At 32.0% G+C, this 25,100-nt stretch overlaps 1 protein-coding gene across 1 annotated transcript; it reads left to right on the top strand.

Annotated features, from left to right (window-relative positions):
* Positions 1-311: 311 nt before the first annotated feature.
* LOC110991983 lies at positions 312-24,877 on the top strand. Its single transcript, XM_022257597.2, has 5 exons — positions 312-338; positions 22,275-22,441; positions 23,486-23,679; positions 24,124-24,322; positions 24,673-24,877. Exons 1-5 carry the CDS (start codon positions 312-314, stop codon positions 24,875-24,877), a joined length of 792 nt encoding a protein of 263 aa, XP_022113289.2.
* Positions 24,878-25,100: the final 223 nt, after the last annotated feature.

Genomic DNA, 25,100 nt, shown 5'->3' with positions numbered 1-25,100 from the left:
ACAAAATATGGTTCTATTGATACGTGATTCAGAGAATAAATAATTCAAGCGCTCTGTAACGTAATTGAAATTATTTTATATTGAATATGCAAGTTACGCTGTTATACGAGATATAAAATAAATAATGATAATATAAAGAATAATACAAACTAAACAAACTGAACTAAAGATCTTTTGTCTATTGAAATATATATATTGAACAACTCCAAATAACATTATAATATACAGCCTCAAAACTTGGATGTTAGGAATTTGTTATAATGGTAATAAAAACATTCATATAGCTATAATATTGTATTACTATATGGACGATGACGGTTACGAAGCGGGTACGAAGGGTAAGTCAGTAATGACTTACTTTATAAAGACGTACGAAAGACGGACGTCTTTGTAAAGACTATTAAAATTTGTTCTATTGCTTACGATAACGATAGAGATCAAATGGCATTAATCGTTGTGTAGGTTTCTTGACTTTCAAATATTCTTATTAATATTTTGCTCATATAATAAGTTTAGTCTTTTTTTATGATATTGATTAATGTTTTTGAGAATCTGTATAGTATTTTTAAAATGATAAAAAGTACACTTTAACTTCATTTCGTATTTATTGTAATGATATTTAAAATCGCTGACTCGGTGAAGAAGTCGTTTCGTTTCTAGCAATTAGTGAGACTTAAAACCATTAGCGATGTTATAGCTTAGCTGTTTCGATTTTAGATTTCACTCACTGCTTTTTAAGCAATAAATAATTGTTATACGATAAATGGATTTCTGATATTAATATAAAAAAGGCTTATGTAATAACCTAATAAAAACGAAGTATTCAAAAGTTATTTTCATAAATAGAATAAATAATTGTTCTTATTTTAAATGCAGCTAATTTTGATATTCTAATAATTATGAAACCTGTCACCATTGAAAATATTATGAACAGAAACTAAAATTTGAAAAGAAATAGTTCAAGGTTATTCACTAATGATATTTTACAACTAAACGAAAAAGACCAGTGTTTAAAGCTAAGAGTTTAGTCTCATTAAGAATCTCTATGAATGCTCGAATTACTCTATTTTGCTAAAATGTGTTAAGAGTGCTTGCCTCGCTTGACACATTTTACCATTTTACATTCAACCATTCAGGGTCTATTTTTATTTCAAAATGGCTTCGTTTCGGTTTTAGCACTAAAATTGTCATGACCAGAAATATAGTAGAGATTTTAAATTTAAATGTAGTTAAATCAAATATAAAATGTTTTTCTCTATTTTCTCTTTGTCTTAAAAGAAAGATCCCCGCCTTAGGCCTTAATGGGTCTTGTTCTAGAAATGAAATCTCGCTGTTGGCCTTAAGAGTTGCAAAGCTCAGCAAGGGCGGTTTTGGCGAGCGTAGCTTGGCCGGAATATGCAATTTCCGCGACAAGCGCAAGGCCGTCTAGAGACTTTTACCTCGGACCCCTTTGAGACTTAGACCTCGGCTGGGGCCATCGCGGGGTGGTCATTCATCTTAAGGGCAGGATGGAAGCCCACTGGAGTGAGTGAAGTACGCAGTAAGGGACTCCGAAAGTTTTATAACCTTGTCTGATTTTGCTTTTCGGCGGTGGCCTTTAATCTGTCTACGGCAATTGGAGCATTTGAAACTGTTTATACGTTTCGGGGCCTCCTCCGGACCTATTTTGTCCGGAGGAAACTCAATATTTAATTGTTAGCGAATTTTAAAGTGTGTCGTTATCGCAGTCATGGTAGCCGATTGTACGTGTCGCTGCTGTTTTTCATTCTCAATTTTTGTTTCAATATTTTTCCAACTGCTTAAGTTAGATAATATGACCATAAGAGAGTAAAACGTAAGAAAAATTATGACACGTTTCGTTTGATTGTGACAGTGTGACAGCGATTTGACCATAACTTTATAAAATAATTAAAATGGTAGGGAATTATTTATCACAGACGTTTCAAACACTCAGAGTCAATGTAACCAGTCCTCGAAATGTCACCTAAGCAAAATATCAACATTTATTTTTAAAGAAGATCGTAGTCTTATCCAATACTGTTAGCAGATTTATCAAAAGTGTGTAGGAGTATAACGATGACGGTCAAACCCATTACTTCAGTACCAATGCGAAACGTTTTCCTCACTTCAAATAAGCGCTTACATTTTCCATATTCATGACAGATACGTACTATCATTAAATTGGAAGTAACGAGGCCCTACTAACACTTAGACTTTAAACATCTACACAGCTAATTATAGATGGTTACGTCTTCGTATCTGCATTAGGTGATTGATTTAACATACGGCCTCCTACCCTTATTATTCCTACCCCTTTTGTTCTCATAATTTCTGGTTTTCGGGTCATAATATGCTCGCGGAGGAAACACGCGAGTTATTGTCGTGAAATGGGTTTCACGTATAAGACTGACGAAGAGTCGCCGGGAAACAGTCGCTGTATTTTCAATAATACACGCATTGCATTAATAGTTAGAACTCTTCTATTACTACTATAGACCATCTTCCGTGTGTCAACCAACACTAAACGCCTCACATACATGCCACCCTCTTCTTTCAGTTATACCAAGCTAGACAATTATAAAAATTCCTTTGACATAACGCCATAGCCGCACATATTTACGCTTATAAATCTAAAACTTTGATAGGAGGGATTTGGTTGCTTCGCCTCACCAATAGATTTAATTATATTTCCACAGTTCAATAAAAATACCTCTTTTATTAGAGGGAGATCTTTTTATTTCTTGTTGTTATATGAATTAATAATATTTTATTACGCATGCTTAGTGAGGTAGTGGCGTATAACGTATTATCCGAAGTACAAATAGTACGCAGAAATCGGCCGATTGACATTACAAGCAACAGAAGTCTCATGCTAAATGAAGTATTTAGTTCTTACGTAAGTAATTAAGTGAATGAAAACAAAATCCTACGCATTCATGCGTATTCAAAATAAAGGCCAAATGCGGCCCTGTTTGGTTGACATATAGCGTACCAGAGTACCATACGTTTAGTTATGAGAGATCATTGACTTTGCTTTGTGACAAATATCTTGTATATTTCATAAAGGAATAGAGATCAAAGCGTGCTCTTTTATTCGCTTTGGCATACTTAGATACGATTTAGTTGTAAGTGGGTTTTTGTTCAAGGGGATTTTTGTATATTTCCTCTACGCCTTAATGATCTAAGCTAAATTATGTTGTGATAATTTATTCATCGAAAAATTTATATTTAATTTGTATTCATTAATACTATGTAAATACATTAAAGCTGTATCTCAGATGATATTTATAATTAAATTATGTTATAAGTATACGTTTTATAAAATATACATAATTGAATAAGAACCCACAATCATTATCAGCATGAAATTTCATTAACATTGTCGTGGCAAGTCAATATTTTTCTCAAATCTAATGTAGAGAAATACAAAATTGATATGAATCTTTATTATCATTAATACTTAATCTTTAATACGGGCATTAAATACACTTGTCACGTCGCCTGAACCAGATGGCATTAATATAAACTAAACAATTACGCTTTTTAACGAGTTATAAGGCGGCAAAGCCTTCCTTTGATGTAATTCCCTTTGTGTCAGTAATGGAGTCACGCGTCGGCTTAAATTTCTCGATTTTGACTCGACGCGAGGTATCGAGTTTTATCGGCTGTAGATAGAGGCACGTGTGTGCCTGTTCAAAATAAATACACAGATTATGTTTTTGTACAGCCGGCAATTCCGTCATACTATTTCCAAATTACAGCGCACTCTTATAAAGAGTATCACATTTTAGTACTCAAAGAAAAAATTATAATAGACGTAGATGCAACTAGATAGTGAATATTTGGAACTAACAGAACCGCAGTCGGATTTCGAATGTTCTACTCAAGCCAATGATTAGTCGTTAGTACGTCGTAATATAAAAGTTTAAAAGATTTTATAAACGATAAAATCCTTCCTTCGAGTTCTACAAATTGTGTTAGCAACTAAGACACGAGCGATTAAATCTTTCTGCGTAAATAACCAGTACTTGGTTTTAAACCTGATATAATTTATCACAGGCTGATACAGTGAAATACTGAGCATTGAGGATCGGATGGTAACGCCATAAATCCAGCTATGAGCAGAGGTCAGATGAGTTGACACGACAATTTTACCGGTTTGATTTATGCAACGGCTATTGGATTTTTTAGATCTCCATTTTGTTTTGATAGAATTAATATCATGTCATATTTATATTCCCAAATTTTTCGTACACCTATAACTATTTTTGTTAGTAAGATACCATAGATAGATTTTTTTTACCAGACAGATTTTGTTCAAACTGTAATCAAATAAAAATCCTTGCTGGTATCGACGTATTGAATCCAAGATTTTCTAGGCAATATGTCTATACAATTTTTTATAAAATCTTTACGGAGTTAGAACATTTAGCAAACCACGAGTTTAAATTTTCAAAGTCATCTGTCATGAGTATTATCGAAACAGATTTTTTCCATGCATCGCCTTAAGAGCGATAGGCCTTTCGAAAAGTTAATGTTATGACAACTTTATTATGCATAAATAAAATTTTGAAAAAGACACTATCGAGCACAAAAACACTAGATGTACATAAATCTGTCTTATATTCTAATTACATAACATATCTTACTATATACATAATAAGTTAATATCGTAACAACAATGTCTACATACAAAGGAAGTAAAGAAGCATACTAGACTTAGCTATCTAGAATTTTTAATTGATACGTGGAGAAATATGTACGGTGTCAATAAAAGCATTTATAAAAATATTTTAATGGTAATATGAGAGCGGAAAATATTTTCCCTTTTCCTTATAATCGACGTAAGGTGGAGTTCCTCTTTGATAAAGGAAAGATAAAATCTCCGCTGTGTACGCAATTTTTTTCCAGAAACAGTGGAAATTGTTGGGTTTCCTATTACGCAGTAATGACTTGCGTCTTATCGATATTATTTGTTAGATTTGGAGCTAACCAAATATTGTATTTGCTTGTATTTCTTTGTGTGTGTGTTTTTTTTAAACATGTTTATGCATAGAATAAATGACAAGATCAAATACATCGGTCTAAGAGGTCTGCATCAAGATCACTTGATAAAGACATATGATGAAGGAGGATTTAATACTAAAACAAAATAATAATTGTACAACGAAGCTCAAACGAAAAAAAATGCAATGTCTTTTATCTGTTTTCCTAAAATTAAAATTTGTTCATGTATTGTAACTGTAAATAATAAGTAAAATCATCGTGAAAACGAATAACAGTTTTGTAAAATGCAAATATATGACGCAGTTTCTATATTAACATTATTAAAAAATATAATTAAAAAAAATACGTTTATTTTAAAACATAAGATCATCAAGGTATTACTTATTCCACGTCATTCAATTTGAACCTGTTGGCATCCCTACTCATCGGCAAAGAAGACAGAGGGTACGTAGAAGGGTGCAGGTAGTGTAAAAACTCTCACTACTCTTTTAAAAAAGCAAATCATCAAACAATACTTATTTTTTAAACAAATATAGCAAATTAATTAGAATTAGCCTGCCCAGCACTAGTCCCAGGCCCTTTTATCAGCTAGATAATCGCTAACTTTATAGTAAGCTTTTTTACAGAGCTTTTCTTTAATACATTTCTTAAGTTTATTAAAAGGCAGAGATAAAAGAGTCTCTGGGATTTTATTAAAGAAGAGTATCCCTTATCTTAGCTTATCACTATTTCTGTATACATACATAATATTTTTATAAATATACTGCGAGTAAAGGTAAGTATATTAGTTTCCTTGAATTTATCTCTCAGAGATTCCCTTTTTTTTAAACATTTTAAATTAAAGGTTGCACAACTAGCCCTTTTCTGCAAGATGACAATAGATTCAACATCAGCAGCATGACCCCATAAGTCATTAAGCTGTGAAAGTAACTAAAATAACCAAGTCTAGCTGAATCGACATCAATTTGTGAGCGAATTTTTCTTACCGCGTAAGCTGCAGAACTAAGTCTCTTCGCCAATCCGTTGATATGAGGGGACCACTGAAGTTTTGAAACCATGGTGATCCCAAGAAATACCATCCGAATCCACCAGAATTCCACATTATAATCAAATAATTGGTCTAGTATCCATAACCCTTGCATTTTTTGCACAAAATTTAATGCATTTCGTTCTTTTTGCATTAAGTAGAAGGTTATTCATATTACACCAATGGACAATCGAAGAGAGAGCGTTGTTCGCTATTATAATACAGCAATCCCATCATACACAGGCTTTATAAGAACTTGGCCTACAATAGAGATATTGATTTGTAGAATATTAATGAGTGCTGGGTGATGATAGATCGTGTGTCAGACCCGTTACTGAATTAATCTTACATTAGACATTGCTTTGTATCGTGCATATTTGGTAATGTTTTCGGTTGTACGAACAAATGCTAAGAATCTTTATATTTTGTTAACGGCGCTGCGAATAATAAAGAATATTATTAAAAGTTTTCTAAACAAAAATTACATATGAAAACTTCAATAACTTATATGTTGTATGCCAAAATAATTAGATAATTACCTTAGACTTTGGCTGGCTCCGTAGTTATTAAATACATTATGCTTAATCAAATAAACTCTGAATAAAAACAAGCACACATATATGTAATTTTATTGGGTAGTAAATTCTACTGTATTGGGTAGAAAGTTTTAAATTCGGCCTTTTACAGTTCGGCTGGTAAAATTTCAGAAACATGTGATAGTAAATTGTCTCGTATTTACGTAGACACGTTTAAGCAGATAGTAAGGCTATCTGGCGGAAGGAGCTCAGTGTCGCATGCACAAAATTTACGATAAATCACCTGAGGAAGGAAAACATTGTGAGGCGTTTCGGAAATCTTTGCAATTTATCGCTGCAGTTTTGGTAACGTCTTAAAACGTGCTGCAAAGTGATAAGATTTGACTTAACGTAAGCCAGATCATACCGACTCCAAATATTGTCAATTGAATACAAAATTTTATTGATTTGCAGTTAAGACTTTTGGTAACTAAACAAAACTCATAATGTAGATTTTAACACCTATATTCAACTACAACATAACAAAGAGCATCAAATCAACACGTTGAAAACACGATATTAAATATTTTCAGTAATTAAGCTTTTAATTTCCCTAAGGTCAGATCCGGAGATATTAAGGTGAACACTGGTTTGTATTCGATATAATACACAGAGTATTCGCAACTAATATATTGCTTAATGTTTTGTATATTTTACTACATTCCTTATTTGATTTTTAATGAACTTATTTTCCTATATACAATAAATACTTATGAACAATTAAAATTATGCAATAAGTTAAGAGTGATTTTGAGTGACTGGAACAAAACATTTACCAATAAAATACAGAATGTCTTTTTGTTAGTGTGTATAGGATCGTAAAAATTAAAGTAATTTTATAAACACAAATATATTATTTACCGGATCAAAATAACTCATTTTCTGTTTAGAATCTTCCTCACTAAAATTTAATACTTATCGAAAATGAATTGCATATTAAATGTTGAAATTTTATTGGAGTAAATTTTCGGTACTGTTAAAACTAAAAATAAAAATAGTATTTTCTTTATTAACACTTCCCATTAGTGAATTTTTTTTAATATAACGGTTTTAAGGTTAAAGTTATTATGTGGTCTTATATATAGCGAATCCGATATCCCGGAATAACTCTCAAAACTTCCGAGTTCCGTAAATACGCCCTTTGTCAAGGATCTTCTGTTTCCGAAACTTATATTGATTTATTCCAAAACTCTGAATTGGAAGAGATAATATCAATAGTATTTTATATATAAAATAAACTTAATCTGGCAATCAAGAGGTTAAAGTTTCTACTACTATATATTATTATAGTTGTGTTTCTCCTGCAACTGCTTAATCATATCATAAATTCGCAAGGTCACAAATTTTTACAGATTTTTATGTTAAATGTAACTACCGGCCATAAATACAGCTGTTGCGGCCCATTCTGTTTAATGACCTACAAATCCTGTTATCTAGTATATTAGGAAGATTTATCGTTCAACCTCCTAATTATGTCTCGCGGGTAAAGCGTATAATACACATTAACCTCTGAAAACTTTTAAAATTTCGTGTTTACGCATAATTGCCATCCATTATTCGCTCGTAAATGCTCCACTTTAATTTATTATCATTACGAATGTACGTAGTCACTTATTGTTTATTTTTGTGCAGTATATGTTTTTTCTATCAAGTGTAAGCGTTGGCATATTCTCCTTGACATCACTAGAGTTATAAAGGTAATATGACTTACCAACCATGATAAATAATTATCGATTTTTTTTTATGATATTGCCTTAGAACACATTAGTGACTATCTTTACTCCATGTCTTATGAATGAAGACGGATGTCAATATTCTAAAAATCATGTTAGTTTGGTGGTGTAGCGCGACCTTCAACCATCAGGTCATGTCTTTCAATCCCTGTACACGCAACATCTGAGGACATGTTTCAGGCGCTAATTAGTTTGATATAATATAAGAATATGAACGAGACGGATATATAAACATAAGACCTTTTTTCAAGACTACTGAAAACACACACACAAAGTAATTAGCATAACAAAATGCTAACATACACGGCCCAGTAATTGCTCGAAGGAGCTGCACAAGACAGCCCCAGTTATTAATGACAAGCCTACCCTATTTACAAGTCATTAACCAGCTTCCAAGGAATGTTTGTAAGCAAATATTGCGCGGGAATATGATTTATCTATTGAGAGCTAGTTACAATTAGATTTGCTGCGCTGATTGTACAATAATATCACTTTGTTTTGACTTCGCTAGATTGTTGGTTTATAAAACAGGTTGTATTATTGAAGCGCTCGGGGTAAAATTGTTTTGCTACCATATAAGGCTTTAGTATCGCATAATTTTCATGATGTGCTTACTATTTTAATCTAAAACTTTATGGTTCTTCTATGCTAATAAAGAGATAGTAAAGTATTTTGGTTGAGATAAAAAGATTCAGCCTGCCTTGAATTGGCTTCGTTTTCATTCTTATTCTTCCCTCAACGGTTATGTTGTACTTGAACTTGATTTATAAATGTTTTTAATACAACTGAACTAAATAAAAAACATTATTGTCATTTCATAAAAGAGTTTATGGATTGTTATGTGCATGAGAACTATGGACAAAGAGACAGCTTCAGTACTAAATCTCTTAGGTACCCACACTCTCTACGTCTATTATAATTAGTAGAAATCTATTGGCCGGGCTTGAGTCAGCCGAGACCAATTTGTGGTTTGGGCCGGCCTTACTCTAATTTGATAGGCTTGTGAAGATTCATATCGGGTGGACTTGTCGACCTTAATTAGAAGAGAATAATAATTAATTAATTATTATATCCTATACGCACGTACAAAACAATAAACACAAAGTTTTAATTTAAATGAGATAATTAAATATTTATTGACCAATTTGAACTTTCTAATCAAGAGTCATAAGGCATGCATGGTATACTTTATTTGTCAACTTTTAGATTACAAAGACTAGTTGCTATTAATTGAACCACGTATCTTGCTAGCACCATCTTAATTTTCTCGAAATAACTAAATTTGTTCCTTACCAGTAACAAGGCCATATTTCACGGAGCTTTTAACAGAGTGTGAAATTAATTTTCTAGTATGGTAACACTTTGTTAGCAGGTGCATTGTTGGATGATTCTCTTCTTTAATAAGATTTTAAGCTTAAACGTAGTTCGTGTAATATGAGAGTACAATTTTTTAGATTAAAAAAAAAGCAAGCAATATAAATATCTTATAAAGTCTGTTTCTGGTTTCTTTGGCGGAAAGCAGCATATTAAAATAATAATCTCAATTTGTTGTGTTACATTAGCAAAGAATAAAATATAGTTAATGAAAACTACAATGTGTGTGGCGAGACTCTTGTGGTCGAAATAGGTTGACAACTTTTGTTTTATTCTAAGGATACATTAAAAATTATACTAATTAAACTTACACGTGTAAATTTTGGATATAACATACTTAGATGAAATGTATATCGTTTGTAAAGATTTCTTTGCTTTCTAAATAAGTCATAAAACAGTATCGGCTTGTCCGCTGACATCGTAAGATGCTCTTTTGTTACCCGAGTCTAAACGATTGATGTGCAGAATTACATTACATTAATGTCATATCATTAACAAATACAAGTCTGCATTTGCCGTGTATGATAAATACTTAAAACATTTTCCTATAAAGCAAAGCAAAAAAAAATAAGAAGACTATTGCAACATATTTAGGTTGTATTTTAGAGATCTCGCGCGGGGATGTCGTAAATTTCAGACAAACGATTATTTTCACGAAACTTAGGTAGTTTAAAGTTTGACAGGCATCGGTGCGTGAAGGGGTAAGAAATCTTTAGGTTCTTATTTCATGGCCACCCTCGTGTAGGGTTACATTTATATTATGACTGGGCTATTATATAACTCACTGTCTCTTAAGTATTTCAGTAAAATAGAAATATTATCAGTGTTTAATTCTTGATAGAAGCACTGTTGACCTAGGTTTCAGCGTTTGGCTCTCATCTCTGAGGCTGTAGGTTCAAACCCTCCGGGAGTTGACTTATAAGCTAATAAAATGGTCATCTATTCTGACAAAAGTGTCTTCTGTGCACGCAGTCACATCGATGAAGCTCGTGAACCTATTCCCGTTTCTTATGGTGTCAAAGGTAGAGACTTCACTATCGTTTAGGACATGCATGCCAAGTTGATTTAGTTTCGTTTCTACCTCCTCACCTGTTGGGTCTTTTTTTTTAGCTGCACCACCCGATATTTTTAGCGTTCGCGTCTCCTGCTATGATAATATTTTGCTGTAAGGTCTCATGTATTCGCATCAGATGACTCATGTATGGAGTGAGGTTATGGGGAACGGGTTTGAAGTAATACGACACCAGAATAATTTCCAAGTCACGCGTTCCAAGCCCGACCACCACGATATTGGGGGTCGTCAATTCAAGAAATTGAGTTATATCGATGCTGCTATCGAACACTACCTCCGCTTTAGTAGTCTCTACCACATCACGCAAGTATTGAAAAAGCCCACTTGTAGTTTTTTTACTTTTTTTAAATTATTGCTCTTGGATTAATACTTTTTCCGTTTTGCATCTATTAACAATTTATTTGTTGCCACCTTTTTCCTTTATTTGACATATAGAATAATATAATTTGACACACTAGATATTTATTATTTACGTTCAATGTCGTTTCAGCCTGTGCGAGAACTGTAACAATACGCAACCAATAATCAAGCCAATGCATCCCACTTATATCTAGCTGTTGGGCACTGAGCGTCGAACGCATTGTGGTCCCTTTTTTTATACATTTGCTATTTAATAATAAAAATAAAAATTATGGCTGGCCTTCTTTCCACAAAAGACCTAAATATCAAAGAAAACATCCACGATAATAAAAGCAAGGATAATTTTATATTTCTTAGAAAAGAAATAAGCCTTTGTTCTTGGAAGCACGCTCCGTTAACTTTTCCTTAGTGATAATGCTATTGTAAAGTATTTGTGTCATAGGCTTCACGTCTATATATTACGGTAATACATCTATTGTCAATACATACGAATAATCCTGATCTTTGATAATAAAATAAAGATATTTTTTAGTTTGGTATTTAAATTGAGTTTTTGTGTTTTTTGTAATATTGAAAAACCTGGGGTACGGTGCAGATCCTACACTGAATACCATATTATCTACGCATAGTTTGCCGCACAGTCCGTGCACTTGAGCTATACACGGACGCCAAGTGTATGTAGAAAGTCGTAAACTAAATTTGTATAAAATGACAGTACGTTTCGACAGTACCGCTATTTCGGTAGCCTAGACCCAAATCCATGAGACGGGATATGATAAGTGACGCCATGACAGGGCTACGAAAAGACACACTCTCACGCTTTTTGGTAGTCAACCTTATGTTTCTACAGTATAGAAAAAACAGTAATCTCTCATCATCTCAAAAGCGGCTCTATAATACGGAATCACTATCACCATTTTTAAAGGCTACCGTTTTAAACAGTATTATACTTAATTAATTTTATTGCCGGTTCATGTCGTCCGTTCTACGCCTTTGAATCGAGAACTGGCTGTAAATGTAAAATCGTATATGGATTTGCATTTAGCATAAACTGAAATAGTTACATTTAAACAAAGACAATTCGACCTAGTAGTAACACTAGTAAAAACTAGACTTTTTCGATGATATCAACTCAAAATTGTATTTTTGACACTGAAAATGTTCAAGTACAAACACCAAACCACAAACGCCTGTAATTTCATCAAAATCTAATTTCAGTGTTCATACTTGTCTGGGTTTTACATTGTTTTCTAATTCTTTGGATTTTATCAACTGCTTGTCAACCTTCCCTATTAATTTATTAATACATTGTATATATCCATTGCTTCTCTAAAGCGGTAACTAATACATATGTTGTTTCTTTTACTTTGCAGATTGTGATTGTTACTTATATCAGGATTTCTCCTAAAAATATCAAAGTATGAGTACTACTAATAATTGTATATAGCGATTATGTAGGTTACAAATTTTCTATTGATGTAGAGGTATAATCTTAACTTTCTTACAGAACATGCAACAAACCATAGTTAATTTCAACATGCAAATAAAATAAATATATTATGCCGTTTATAAAAGAGGCAAATTGAAAATTGTTCTGTGAAATTTAACCTGTATCATATTTATATTAGTGAGATATAACACAATACTATGACGGAATAAGGTGCTACGAACAGAAGCTGGAAGCTACACTGCATTAGCTACACTTATGAAAAAGCGGTAGTGTATGTAGAAATATTTTCGGCGGTGAGGCCGAAGGAAGGAATGTTTGAATTCTACTTCGGCAGTATCAAACAGGGGCGAATTAACGAATATGTTCTATATTAAAATGTAACAACGTCATTAGAACTGACTAGGGCGTGCCTAAGCAAATATTGGGGCAATCACGAGCAAGCACAACTCGTTAGCTCGGTTGTAAGATTGTATTTATTTTAATTAAAGGATAAGGGAGATGTGAGTTGATGAACTTTGTATTTTCATTCAGGAGTGAGGGTTAGTCGTTAATTCGCAATCTCTTTGTGCTTCGCCTCTTTCATGATCTTAAGTTACTGTAAAAACATATACAGTACTTTTTGTAATATTATATTACGTACGATTATTTTTTTTTCCAAGATACAAATATACAGTATATACAGCTTCATAGTAAAAATAATGAAATATATTAGAATTGTAAAAATTATATGAAAAATATTCATAGAAATACACCGCATAGTGTCTAAGAATTTAAAAGCAATACTTAATAATCTTAAAACCTATAACACAGTAACTAATAAATATTACTAAAAGAAGTTCCTTTAGGCAAGGTACCGTCGATACTGGCACCGATCCTCTTTGAATCGCAAGACTATTTCTTTGTTCGAGGTGGCTGCCAGCTCTTCTAAGGGTCTTCTCAGGTCTCCTATGATGCCAATTAACCTATTTGCTATTTCTTTTAAAACCGTATAGACCTAGGACCCCATGGACCATGGACCTCGAAACCAAATGGGACAATGCTTGTACATTTAGGTACAAGTAATGAAAATCAGGTGTGCAATTATAGAAATGGTTAGCACAACTGAAAAAATAGTAATTTGGACACAGGTATTTAGAATTTGAAAATTCAAGTTTTACTTAATATAACAGTTTATTGAAAAAAAGTAAAACGTCAATCGGTAAGTGCCAAAGATTAATTAAATTGTAAAAATTCAGAGAGTGAAAATTAAAACTTCCAATCTGTTTGAGAAATTCAACACTTGTAAGCGAAGTCATGATTACAAAGGCTGAAAGTCTGAAGTAACACCTTTCCTTTACGTCAACGACAATTGACTTTTAAATAGCACCGAAGAGTAATACTTCAATTAAAGACTTGTATTAAATAAAAATAAATTGTATTTATTTCCGATATTAACGTCTATAAGTTTGGTTTGCCAAAAATTAAGAGAATTATTGAATACTAATTCTGCTAATGCTCATGATATATGTCCTTTGCTATCGCGTTATCCTCTAAATTTCTTCAATTAAAAGTTACAGACAGTCCAATAGCGTTAGTACACAGACTTAAAAGCTGTTATTAGTGTTTGATGTCTAGATCTGAGCTACTATGGTTCTCGCGAAATGATCCTGATATATATATCTCTTTTTTATGAACAGTAACCGCTATGCCTATCAGTAAGCTGCAGAGGAGTGTCGAAATCTCCCCTTTCCTAAAGAAGGTCATTATTAGCAGACTTGTTCTAAATAGTTCACATTAAAAGCGTTCAGAATGTTAAACAAAAATGTTTTGTAATGACTGATGTTTTTGACGGACTTTTGATAGCCATGGGAAAACACATTGTGAAAAAAGAATAAATAAATTTCAGATTTTGTTTGTAACATCAAGCTAAAATTTAACAAATGTTCCATATGGAATCGTGAATAATTTGTTCGAATCGAAATTTCTTCTGTTTTTTATAGGTACAAGTTGAGTTTCCGTTCTATGAATAAACAATTATTTCATGGAAATTGCTATGTAAAATTAAATATATTTTGAAAAGCACAGATCAATGACAGTGGATGCATGTATCTAATATCTTCCTTACAATTTAACGGAATATTTACACACATCACAGTTCTCAATCTCTCTTAATATACCTTATTAGCAGGCCAGTTTAGTTAATCGTGGGTAACACTGGAAATATTTACAACTGGCTAGTTAGAAATATTGCTAACGAAAACTTTTTTTGAATTTCAATTTCAGAACTTTTTGGTAACCTAATGTAATATATTGCATTCCGTTTGTCATTTGTTCTTGTGAAGTGGCGGCAAATCTTTAAGTCTTATTACACGTGAAAATTAAATAAGGCGAGAAACAATTCATGATTTATTATGAATTTCGTTGTGTGCTTACTTAACAACAAAGCTATCTAACAAGGCTTCGATTATGTTTTCTGAATTAAGCCCCATCTCGCACCACAACCAACTATCAGCAGATACGGGCAAGCCCAGGCATTGGTATGAGTCAAGTTCAAAAATATTAACCAACGACCAGCAACACCTTCGCATGGACTGATGTCGCCAAATGTTAGATGAGTTTAACGGCGGTGACTCCAATGCTGTGTTTGACATTGTCATATATATAGCTACGAACCCGATACCAAAAGACAATCAGCTTAAAGCGTACGAAAATGCCGTTGAAGAGACCCTAATTAGACCTAAGGACAAATAGGCTTAATACTTTTCTCAGTGGCTCCATTAAATGCAATGATCTGTAGGGAGGAATGGAGATTCGAAATTCGAAAAACAATAAAAGCATTGGCAACTTTCTGCATTAATCTGTTTTTCTTTTTCTAAACATTTTCAGTTTTCTACATAGGTTCATAACATAACGCATATAATGTAACATCAATAAAACGATAGACTACCTAATATAATATCTACTTAGTTAATGTTTTAATAATATGTATTCGTGCCATATTTAGCTAAGTGTTGCCTTGCTTGTTTGCATTGACCGAACAGGTGTCTGCCGTTCAGTACAGTAATATTAAATAAATCTATGGTAATAATAAAAATTCTTCTCAGGCTTATGTTTCGTAAAAAGAGGATGTTCAATATATAAAAGGTCTAAGAGAGAGATATATGTTTTCAGCATAACTAAAGCTACCTATCTATTAAATACAAAACGAGCGAAGAAACAAATTTATATCAAAGATATTGTTATGCATTCTAGAGCAACTATGTCTACAGAGGCTATGAATCTTGTCACGAATTTTTATTGGATGATATAAAATAATTAGATATTTAAATGCAAGTAACTACGATAAAAAAGCAGAATTTACTTATAAATCGCTATATTTGGATATATTACAAAAAAAAATCCAATCACATAAGTCATTGATAACCTGTGTAGCTTTTCGTTGTAAAGTAAGAGTATTTGTTGAAATCCAAATGACGTTTATTTCAACGAATTTCTCTATTTAATTTGAAATTGCAAATAGTTTAAGATTTTATCTTCCATATTTACTGTTAATAGTTTTATGAAATATGAATACTCGAAATGACTCCATTATTATTTCACTGTACTTTTGAACTTATGTTTTCTAGAAAGCTTAGTTTTGTTATGAAATGCTCTTTTTAGTCATTGATAACACACACTTATATAATTTACATGATTTCGATTATAAAAATATGATAATGTTAACATACTGGTTCCCTTCTAACAACCATTTATAAAATTAATTACTTAATTATTAAATGAAATTGTATGGTAGGGTACGAAATTAAATAACTCAATGACACATAGTTTTCTAATATGTAATTTATACAAAAAAAATCAGTGGCGCTTTAACCTCTTTAGGTCTTGGCCTCAGATTTTTTAATCTGTTTCATGATCATTTTTTTAATCTAATAGGCAAGTAGGTGATCAGCCTCCAGTGCCTGACACAAGTCGTCGACTTTTTGGGTCTAAGACGTGTCGGTTTCCTCACAATGTGTTCCTTCACCGTTCGAGCATATGTTAAATCCGCACATAGAAAGAAAGTCCATAGGTGCACAGCCCGGGAACGAACCTCCGACCAGGTATGAGAGTTGCACGTGTAGTTTATACAACAACTGGGAAAACAAATAATAAAAATTTAATCTATTTCTTTAATTATTATAAACGTAACATTATAAATTTATATAAAAATTTGAAAGCGCGTCAATTTTGCGGCGAAAACATAGATATAAAAATTAAAAACCAATAACAAACCGAGAAACGGGGCCTGCAGAGCAGATATAAAATTAAAATATCCGGAAAGAATCAAACCGTTATCTGTAATAGAAATCTTGTAGATTTATCGGGCTTCGGGGGCTGTGGTTGTGGAATGAAATATAGACTGGACGCAAAACTGGCAAAGCATATTTTATTTTTTTTAATGACAGCGGTTGTATTGGCGGGCTTTACTGGATTCCATTTTCAATCTCCCTTTGGTGCACTTTTTCGTGTTCGTACTTTGTTATGAATGTATAATTAATTTTTGGCTATAAATTCTATTATTAAAATGATTTTAAACTACAAGGAAATAAAATGTTTAGGGTGGCTTGCTAAAGTTATACCTAGTTTGGTTTTAATACAATAATTAACTTTTAATTATATTAACGGATAAGCGCCACTTAAAGAGCAAAAAAATATCATTTCGAATACTAAACTATTCTTATTTAGTAGTGTTCAATTTACACAAATTAAGTTTAAATAAAATTTAAGCTTAATTTTTATTTATTATCTTTTACAAAAATTGTTTCATATAATATAACAATTTTCTTAAATTAAAATAGTAAAAGTACTTATCGATATTTATACTGCTTGCTTTTGTAACAAAAAAACTATATTTCTTCATTGTTTTCAATGTTGTCACTTTTTCCGCAGTTAATTAAATATGCATTGTACACAATATTATTAGCAAATAATGTTATTTTTCACATAAAAGCGTTTTACAACAACCCTTTAGCCTCTTGTTAAATAATCAAGTCACTCATACAATTTCATGCAGCAAGATTAAAAAACTACTAAAACAACAAAAAAATTCGTAGAACGTGATTAAATGTTCAGTTATTTTCTCAAATATTCCTGAAGAGGATCGCTCATAATGTGTTTTTTCAGCGCTAAGTGGCAGTTCTGTCTTAATGTTACCTGAATTAATTAGACGGTTAATTAAATTTCTTTTGCCGCCTGCATTCGCGAAAAACGTGTTTTTAATTATTTGAAAGTTGTTTAAATTAAATTATTAAATCATTTTCTGACTGGTTTCATTTAAATGTTTATCTTGAGACTTGGTGTCATGGCGTTTAATTTAACAAGTGTCAGGTAATATCTTCTTCATAACAGTTCTGAACACATAGGTGTAATGTTAACATATACATTAGATGTTTCAGCATGAACATAATATATCTAAAACATTATAAAATATCAGTTACATAATATATTATTTGCACTATTCTGTATGAAGGAATCACCTATAAATTATGTATATACTTATATATTATATATAATGCTATTAATTATTACATTTTTGACTATATAGATAACATTGGAACATTGACATAAGGGATATAATACAATCTCTTCACTCTTTACACTCATATTTGATAATTAATATAAACCAAATAAAGTAAATAAAACCGCACAAATAACATTAAAATAATTAAAAAGCTTAAAATTTAATTATTAAAAAATATTATTGAAAGGAGTTAAGATTATTAAGGTGTATGTCTTATATAGGTATAACACCTAGTGTGTGTGTAGAAATTGCCGAAAACAAAAATATCCAAGGTTGACGCACATTTGATTAAAAATTCTAATAAATTTTTGCCAAGCATTAGGGAAGGCATTAGGGAATTTAGGCCTATAAGAGTAACAGGACACAAAAGGGCGGTGCCCTGGGTGGCCCAACCGCGCCCTATGCTAATGTTTTTAACAATGTAAAAATTAAACCTATGAAACTATTGTTAGCATTAAGGTCAAACTCCTGGCCCATCATATACAATACGAGTAAAACTCCTTCAAGGATTTAATACTTAAAGACCAAATGTATTGCATGAATCAGATAAGTAAATAAAAAATTTTCAAAGCGATGTATCAAAGCAACACTAATGAAAATATTTTTTCCTCAAAAAGAAACAGGAAATAGAGAGAAAAAAGGTTAATCTCAAAAACTATGTAGCTAACTAAAGATTTTTCTTATTCTGAACATAAGCTAACATGCCTCGCTACCTAAAGGTATTTCTTGCTGGTTTACATAAGCAGTGGATATGTTTTCAACGGTTTTGCGCTGAGAAAATTCTGTCTGTGAACTAAGGCTATAAAGCAACGAAAAGTGAGGCTTTTTAATTCTTTTATACATTTTCAACCTTTGTGTTCGCTTGTGCTTAAGTAATATTTAGAGTTAGCTTTTCATATATTTTCTTATTACTGCTAGGCACCTTAAGAATGTCTAAAATCTTTTTAACCAAAATGATTCGTGTGTTTATATGATGCGAATTGTTGGGGCTTCTTCAAAATATATTAATTGCTTGTTAGGAAAAGTTATTTTTGTTTGAATAAATTATATACCCAGAAACTAGGCCAATTATAAATATTATACATTAATTACTTCAGTGTTTCGTATTGAAAATCTACAAACTATGCTTAAGTCAAAAAAGTCTCAGTAGTATAGAAGCAATTCAATACATATATCTGTTACATATAAAACCAAGATCAACCATCTTTCAAATAAAACTTACCAAATAAAATAAAAAAGAAAACAAATACGACCAAATAATGGAGTTAAACGACCTTCCATGTGAAGGGAAGCCTGTTAACTTGAGGTATGAAGACAGTATTATTGTGACTAGAATATTTATCCTGTAGTTATAAGAGCAACGCTCCTGTATTGACAATATAGATGTCACAGTACGTGATCTGTGTATGAAAAGGCATCTATTCAAATAACCGAAATGTATCTTTAAATTGTTTACGATTAAAATTAGTTACAGTTTCGCAACAAGTATACTCGTTTTATCTATTAGAAAACTCGACGTCAGATTGGTCTGAAGTTTTGTATTATACTAGGGAAATGGTTTTAATAAGCGATACGGCTCATCCATGCCATGCTCCCAGGAACGTACCCTATCCGGTGGAAGTAACAGCACCACCGCACAAGGAAGCGTCCTCCGTTGCGGCTAGGTTAACTGTGTCGGTTAAGCTAAAGAAAACCACCATACCAAGTCATAAACCAGAATTTCCTAAAAGAAAAAGGTTGTCTTATCCACCGTATCACGTTAAAATATTAGTTCAAAGAAAAAACAATTATTCGGAAATCTCAAATTTCGGTTTCATAGCAAAGTTTGAGATTTCCATTTCAACATTTACTTTATATTTAAGAGGTTCCGGAAATCATTTTTCTACTTCATTGAAGCCAATAATCGCTGAAGTTAAATTGACGACAAATTGCTAGTTACATTTAACGTTGACAATGCATTTGTACATTATAATTTTATTTGTGATACCTAAGTGTTTTCATGCAGCTGCCAACTGTAGGGTATATTTTTATTATTTACTCCTAGCTGACATACTTTTCGTTTTCATTAATATTTTTTTTAAACCAAGTGACCAAAACCTCATTTACACGGATTAGGTACTAGGAAGTAATTTTCTTCTAACGAATTAAGAAATAAAATATGGCTTGATATTTTAAATTGTTAGTTCCATATTATAAATGTAAAATAAACGAGGAACGCATTCCATTGCAAATGTTACAGATAAAAGAATTTCATAAATAAATTACACGCAATCAGCACTGATTACATTAAGTTTTAAACTGTTTTATTATAAAATATATTATAATAGTATCCATATTTAATCGTTATAATATAAATTGGAGAGACATATATTTAGTTTGTATACTAAGGGCCTGTTTCACAATGTATGGATAAAGTGCCAAATAGCTATGAAACACATAAATTATTCGAAAGATAAAAGCATTTCATGACGTATAGCGCTATCTGACAGTCGTAAAACGCAAAAATACTGTTTATCCTACAAATAAAACAAATAGCTTATTTGGAACTTATCTGGACATTGTGAAACAGGCCCTAAGTGTGTTTTGACATTTTTGCATCATATAAATGTAATGTTCACAACTGGACTCGTTACTGCCGAATAGCCGTCAAAAATTCCAAAAATATTATCCGTCAAAAGTACAAGGATAATTTTGGTAATGCCCTCATGAGCACTGCACATTCTGTAGAAACTGTTTATTCTGTGTTAAATTGCAGAATGTTTCGCGTTTTCACCTCCAACAGTTAATATAAGAGTACATGTATTTGTATAAAGTAGAACCGTTTTAATAAACTTACTCATTTCGAACAGTAGAGATAAAGTATTTTTTAGACAAAATAATAGGACCGAAATAAAACTATAGAAATAACGAAATTTAGATAATTTATAATTTAATTTAATAAAAAAATATATTTTGTTGGTTTTAATTAGTCGGTTAATCAAAAATATATTTAAAGAAGATGCTGAGAAATTTATTGCTCACAGTTTTGGTTCAACAAACAAATGAATAATGGCTTAATGGAGAAATATTTTGCCAATACTAATTACTAATATTTTTATTGTTTTAGAACTAATTTCCGTTCCTCTGTAGACATTTTCGTATTCGATAGAATCACTAAGAATTCTTACGGTTTCACCGCATCTTCAGGCTTCGTAAACCGAATACCTCGAAATTTATCTTTAGTTCTCGGGAATAGTTGTGGTGAGGGAGGATCCTGCTTCGAAGGCGCTGCTGTCAAACTTTTATTAAAGACAACAGGCAAACAGCGTTTGCTTTACCAGTCTGCAGTAACTGTCCTTTCATCTTCTAGCACAACTGTCGAAATCTGAATGAGGCAGTCATCTTTTTTACTTGACTTCATCCTTTCTTTACCTTAGTTGGTCGATCCTCGAGAGAACACTCGTTGATCTCGATGAGAGCAGAGCTTCGTATCAATATATCCAGCTTTCAAATCAAAGTCAAATACAGCATTTCAGTCACCGCCGTTGAACTTACCTAACATTTGGCGACACCAGTCCATGCGAAGGTAGACACACCTTGGCATGTTGGTCCATGATTGTCAATTAAAATATGGGAATCTATCTGGTACAAATCTTCCTGACACCTAAATGTTCTCGTAATATTTTTTGAACTTGACTCATACCAATGCCTAGGCTTGCCCGTATATGCTGATAGGTCACTCTCCTATCTTACTCTATCATGTGTCGCACAGCACTGATATTATGTTCAGTAGTCGCTGTCAAAGGACGTCCCTCGCGCGGATTATCATTGAGATTGCTACCACCACGCTTAAACTCATTAAACGTAAATAGTGGCACAAGATGGGACTTCGTTAAGAAATGCTAATCGCAGCCTATCATAGCTTTGTTGTTGAGTAAGCCCAAAACGAAAATCATAATAAATAATTGACTGAAAATGAACCTAAATTTTCACGTGTTACAAATAAATACAATATACTACATTAGGTTCTAAAATGGAAATTCAAAAAGTTTTCATTAGCAATGTATCTAACTGGCCAGTTCTAAACATTTTCAGTGTACCCACGTATTCTAGTAAAATACAAAATAATAAATAAATAATATATTTAAAATTGTACAGGATCGAAGTAACCATTTGCGACATGATGGTGGGCAGTGTTTTGAGATACCACCATGGCATCACCAACCTGTTGAGGTAGAGGAACATCTTAATAAGCTGAAAGATGTTTTAGGAAAAGGAACTGACCGACGGCAGTTCAGAAAATCGAGTTTAGTATTAGTGAACAAGTACGTCCTGCATTGTCAAAAAGGCGCAAAATATGTAGTATGGAACAGTTTGTCTATTAAAAATACTATATCTGTATTAAACGTCATGAAGTTGTGATTTTTCATTTACTTTTAGTTTATTACTTTAGTTTTATAATCTAATCAGTCGTTTTTCTAGAAGCATTTACGCAACTTTCCATTCAGTTATTAAAGTAATTGACTCTCAAATTTTAGACTGAAATTTCCGGAAATTGTTGAATCTTATATCTTATTTTTATTAGGACTGACAATGAAGTTTCTTTTAAGTAAAATAAAATATTGATTTACAATACCTATCATTATATATATTACTAGCGTACACCAAAAACGTTGTCTAAATAAAAAAATATGTGTGTGTACCAGAGTACACTGGTAAGAAGTGACTTCTTTATGACATATCATTTTCTACTATTTGCAACTTCACAACAACATCAACTTCACGAAAATGGGGTAGATAAGGCTTTAAGCCTTAAGAAAAACAATTTTTTCAGTCATATTTATTGATACTTGCTAATTTTAACAGATTTATATACATTCTTACAATCAAAAAGTGAGTATAACTCAAATAAATATTAAAATCATACTCATACGTGTTGAATTTATAAAACGAAATGTATCACTCTCACTTTTCTTGTAAATTCACTTAAATTTGAACAAGTCTTTTTATTTTATCACTTTCAAATTAATATACTTATTGTTATTCTTATTTCAAACCAAACTTCAAAACTAATATATTGTTGTTATTATTATCATATATTACATTATATGCTTTACGTCACTATACTAAACTTCGATAAAAAAGCAACATGGCGCGTAACTGGAAAACGTGACGTTTTCTTTCAAAATTTCTCCCATACGTCGATAAAGAAGTTTCACTTCAAAAAATAAAAGTCCCATGGTTAAACCATTTTTGAATCCATTTGAACATAAAAAAAATATCGCAATTGGTCCGTTTATGAGGAGTTACTAATTATAAATAGATGCATATAAGTTTATGTTTAAAGACTATGTATTTTTGTATTTCAGTGAAATAAACCGTTACATGTCTACGGTGATTGCACCATTTCTCGACACTTACCATCGAAATATCCAAAATTCTTACCAACAGTTGACACGTGAGATACTGAAACAAATAAAATACGAAGTTAATGCCGCCATAAGAGAGAAACAAAAGATTTATAAAGAATTGATTGAACTAGCGGACACATTGAAAGTTCCAGGTCTTACGATATTTATTATTCTAATTTCTCATTAAACGAAGCAGATACTACTCACGTTGTCAGAAACAAACAAACTCACTTTTCGAATCGTAGAGAATAGAGTTCAAATATTTTATGTTATTTGTATTATTTTGTTTCTTGGTGCAAGACTAACTGCGTAGATTATTTTTAATGGTACTGAAAGGACACTCAAAAATCAAATGAGCGTCAGTATGTGGAACATTTGATTTCATGTTCGTGTTTCGTTTACTTTGGGTATTATTGATATTCAGTTGATATCAAGTCAGTCAATAAATAAATATTTTTCTTTATTTTATAGTTTTACATTCGTCTGTATTTATGTATTCATTTATAGCCGCATCAACTAGATCACACTCAACAAATAATAGTAAAAAGGAAATAGGAAAATAATTTTAAAAGTACTGTATGTACCTTAATTGACAGAAATGTGTGATGAAGAACGCCGTGCCGCACGTACCCTGGCCAGTAAGCATGTGGCCCGCACCTTCCAATGCACAGAGGAAGCCAGGGATTCTATCACCAAAATGGGAAAATACGCTGAAGAAATGATCAATATCACTAAAAGCCACATGCAAGCGGCAGTCGCTGACGCAACCCAAAATTTGGATGAGACTATTCCAAAGTAAGCTACAATCAGCACACGTCAACACACAGTACTACAATAAGCTAAAGCAAATAAAATAATATTTCTTTACTATTTCTTAAACTTACTATAACTACAATTTTTTCTTTTAAAAATAATCCAACTAAACAAACTTGATCTTTTTTGTGTTTCTTTATACCGTCTTATTGTAAATGATATAACTTAAAAAGTGAGTTTTTTTAATCGAAATGGTATTGATATCTGTTTAGGAAGCAGCACAACACAAAAAGTAAATCTATTTTAAAAGCTTGTTTCTAAAACAATAGTAAAAATCTTAAAAGTTTTTTTTATTTCAAATGGAGAAGTAATGTCTTAATTTGTATGTACAGAGCAAATGTTACGACGTGCCTACGTCAAATATCACGGGTAGCTGCTTCTCTTGGCTACGAGTTGGATCTCAGTATTACAAACGCACGTAAACACCACACACAGTCCTGCACGAACCTAGCCAACTGCTGCGTCCAAGTGCGTATCAACACTGGCAAAGAAGTTAAAGCTCTGTCCGAATATCTGTATCAATGTGTTTATGCTTAAACCGACACGACTATACCATAGTTTTAATTTCTCTACTGTATTATGAAATTTTCAACTAACGTGATAGTATCTCATAGTTTATAACTCACATGAGTTGAGGTAAAATTAACCTCTATTCTGAGAAACTCGATACACGTTTACGCTAATAGCCTTATAGTGGCATCAAAAATATATGTAAAAAGTGTATAGGAATTTGGGGTTTATCTCGCGAATAGGCAATTTT

Source organism: Pieris rapae, chromosome 1, assembly GCF_905147795.1.
Source record: "Pieris rapae chromosome 1, ilPieRapa1.1, whole genome shotgun sequence".
Classification (NCBI taxonomy): domain Eukaryota; kingdom Metazoa; phylum Arthropoda; class Insecta; order Lepidoptera; family Pieridae; genus Pieris; species Pieris rapae.
The sequence above is the reverse complement of the archived record's forward strand: the minus strand, read 5'-3'. Positions and strand labels throughout refer to the sequence as shown.

What these genes read in the sequence shown, in the direction of transcription:
- LOC110991983 (XM_022257597.2), top strand. Translation starts at nt 312, where the DNA reads ATGACGGTTACGAAGCGGGTACGAAGG. An exon ending in TTACGAAGCGGGTACGAAGG is followed by an intron (nt 339 to 22,274) that starts GTAAGTCAGTAA and finishes AAAATTGTACAG; the next exon opens with GATCGAAGTAACCATTTGCG. An exon ending in GGACACATTGAAAGTTCCAG is followed by an intron (nt 23,680 to 24,123) that starts GTCTTACGATAT and finishes CTTAATTGACAG; the next exon opens with AAATGTGTGATGAAGAACGC.